At 56.5% G+C, this 1,361-nt stretch overlaps 1 protein-coding gene across 1 annotated transcript; it reads right to left on the bottom strand.

Annotated features, from left to right (window-relative positions):
- Positions 1-26: 26 nt before the first annotated feature.
- On the bottom strand, positions 27-1,307 carry H257_19226 (hypothetical protein; the record flags this gene model as incomplete). Its single annotated transcript, XM_009848373.1, has 1 exon — positions 27-1,307. A coding segment is annotated over one exon (1,281 nt), but the record flags the coding sequence as incomplete, so codon positions are not given.
- Positions 1,308-1,361: the final 54 nt, after the last annotated feature.

Below are 1,361 nucleotides of genomic sequence, written 5' to 3'. Positions count from 1 at the left end.
CTGTCCATTTGGCGTAAACTTTGAACGACGTTGCCGAGCGAGTTGGCTTCGTCTTGGACGGAAATGGCGTACAGTGGCGCTATTTGGAGTGCCGTGGCGGACGCATTCGTGGTCAACGCCAGCGTGCCTTGCTCGAGGGCCGTGAGATCGACGTTGCTGGCAAATTGGTGGAGTTGCAGATTCTGGTTGAACCAGTTGCTCAAGTGCACTTGCGTGTTTGTGTCGAATGACGCCCACCAGAAATCGTTGGACATGGCCGATTGCGTCAGCTGGAAGAACGCGTACGAACCTGAAATTGACGTGACCATGTACAGCAACCCGACAAAGCCAAGCCATGCATGCTTTCGCCCAAACATCGGCGGCAGCGTCGGGCCTGACACGTGGTGTTGGAACGTGGCGTCGCGGAACGACATGCGTCGGGTGTTGGTTTTGTTGTGGCGCATCACGGTCGCCCAAATTTTAAAGTCAAACAGGGTTTGTTTCCACGGCAACATGCCCGACATCACGCACGTCACTGCGTCCAAATGTCTGGACGACGCAAACCGTCCTGACGAGCGCACGAAAAATGCCTCGGTCGCAGCGGGGATGAGCACATTGTTTGGAGCTGTCGTTCGAGGGGGGTGTCGACTGGGGTAGCACCGCGCATACGTCACTGTGGCCACTAGTGCTACAACAAGCGACGCGAACTGGAGTCCGAGGAGGTGGGCCACACGCTCGCCACTGCCAAGTCGCACTTCTCCACCCGTGCAAGCCACGCCACGACGAAACGATGTGAACATGCAGTCTTGAGCCACATTGGCTTGCACTTGATACGGAGAGGCGACGTCCAGACTGGCCACCGCAGTGAAAGCGAGGAAGCTGCTGACTGGTGCGACGTCGGTTGCAATCTGCAGCTCGATGGTAAACGGCAACAATATATCGTTCAGGACATAGACGACCCAGAGGGATTCGCTGTATAGGAGCAGCTGCGATGTCCACTCGCGTTGATAGGGCGTAAACGACGTCACGCGGTGCGGTGTTGTGCTTATGGTGGCTGGAGCTGTACTCAGGATGATAATGGCTGTGATGCCCCGAACAAAGAGCAACGGACGACCGATCCACACGCTGCCAAACACGCGATTGAAGTGGAACAGGTTGCGGCCTTCGATCTGAAATTTATTCGCCGTGGCGTATACAACCAACAAAGTCGAGACTAATGCAGCCAAGACGCTGACCCACAACGCTGCCGTCCAAAAATACAGGCACGCAGTCTTGGGAAGCTCCAGCGCGTTCGCGGCCACTGGAATGTTGTCGCTGCGAGTGGACATCAGCGTGAGGGATCCAGCGTCGCCTTCGAACGTAAACACTTCCCGAGTGCCGTG

The sequence above is a fragment of the Aphanomyces astaci genome (assembly GCF_000520075.1).
Source record: "Aphanomyces astaci strain APO3 unplaced genomic scaffold supercont1.418, whole genome shotgun sequence".
In the NCBI taxonomy this organism is placed as follows: Eukaryota; Oomycota; class Saprolegniomycetes; order Saprolegniales; family Verrucalvaceae; genus Aphanomyces; species Aphanomyces astaci.
The sequence above is the reverse complement of the archived record's forward strand: the minus strand, read 5'-3'. Positions and strand labels throughout refer to the sequence as shown.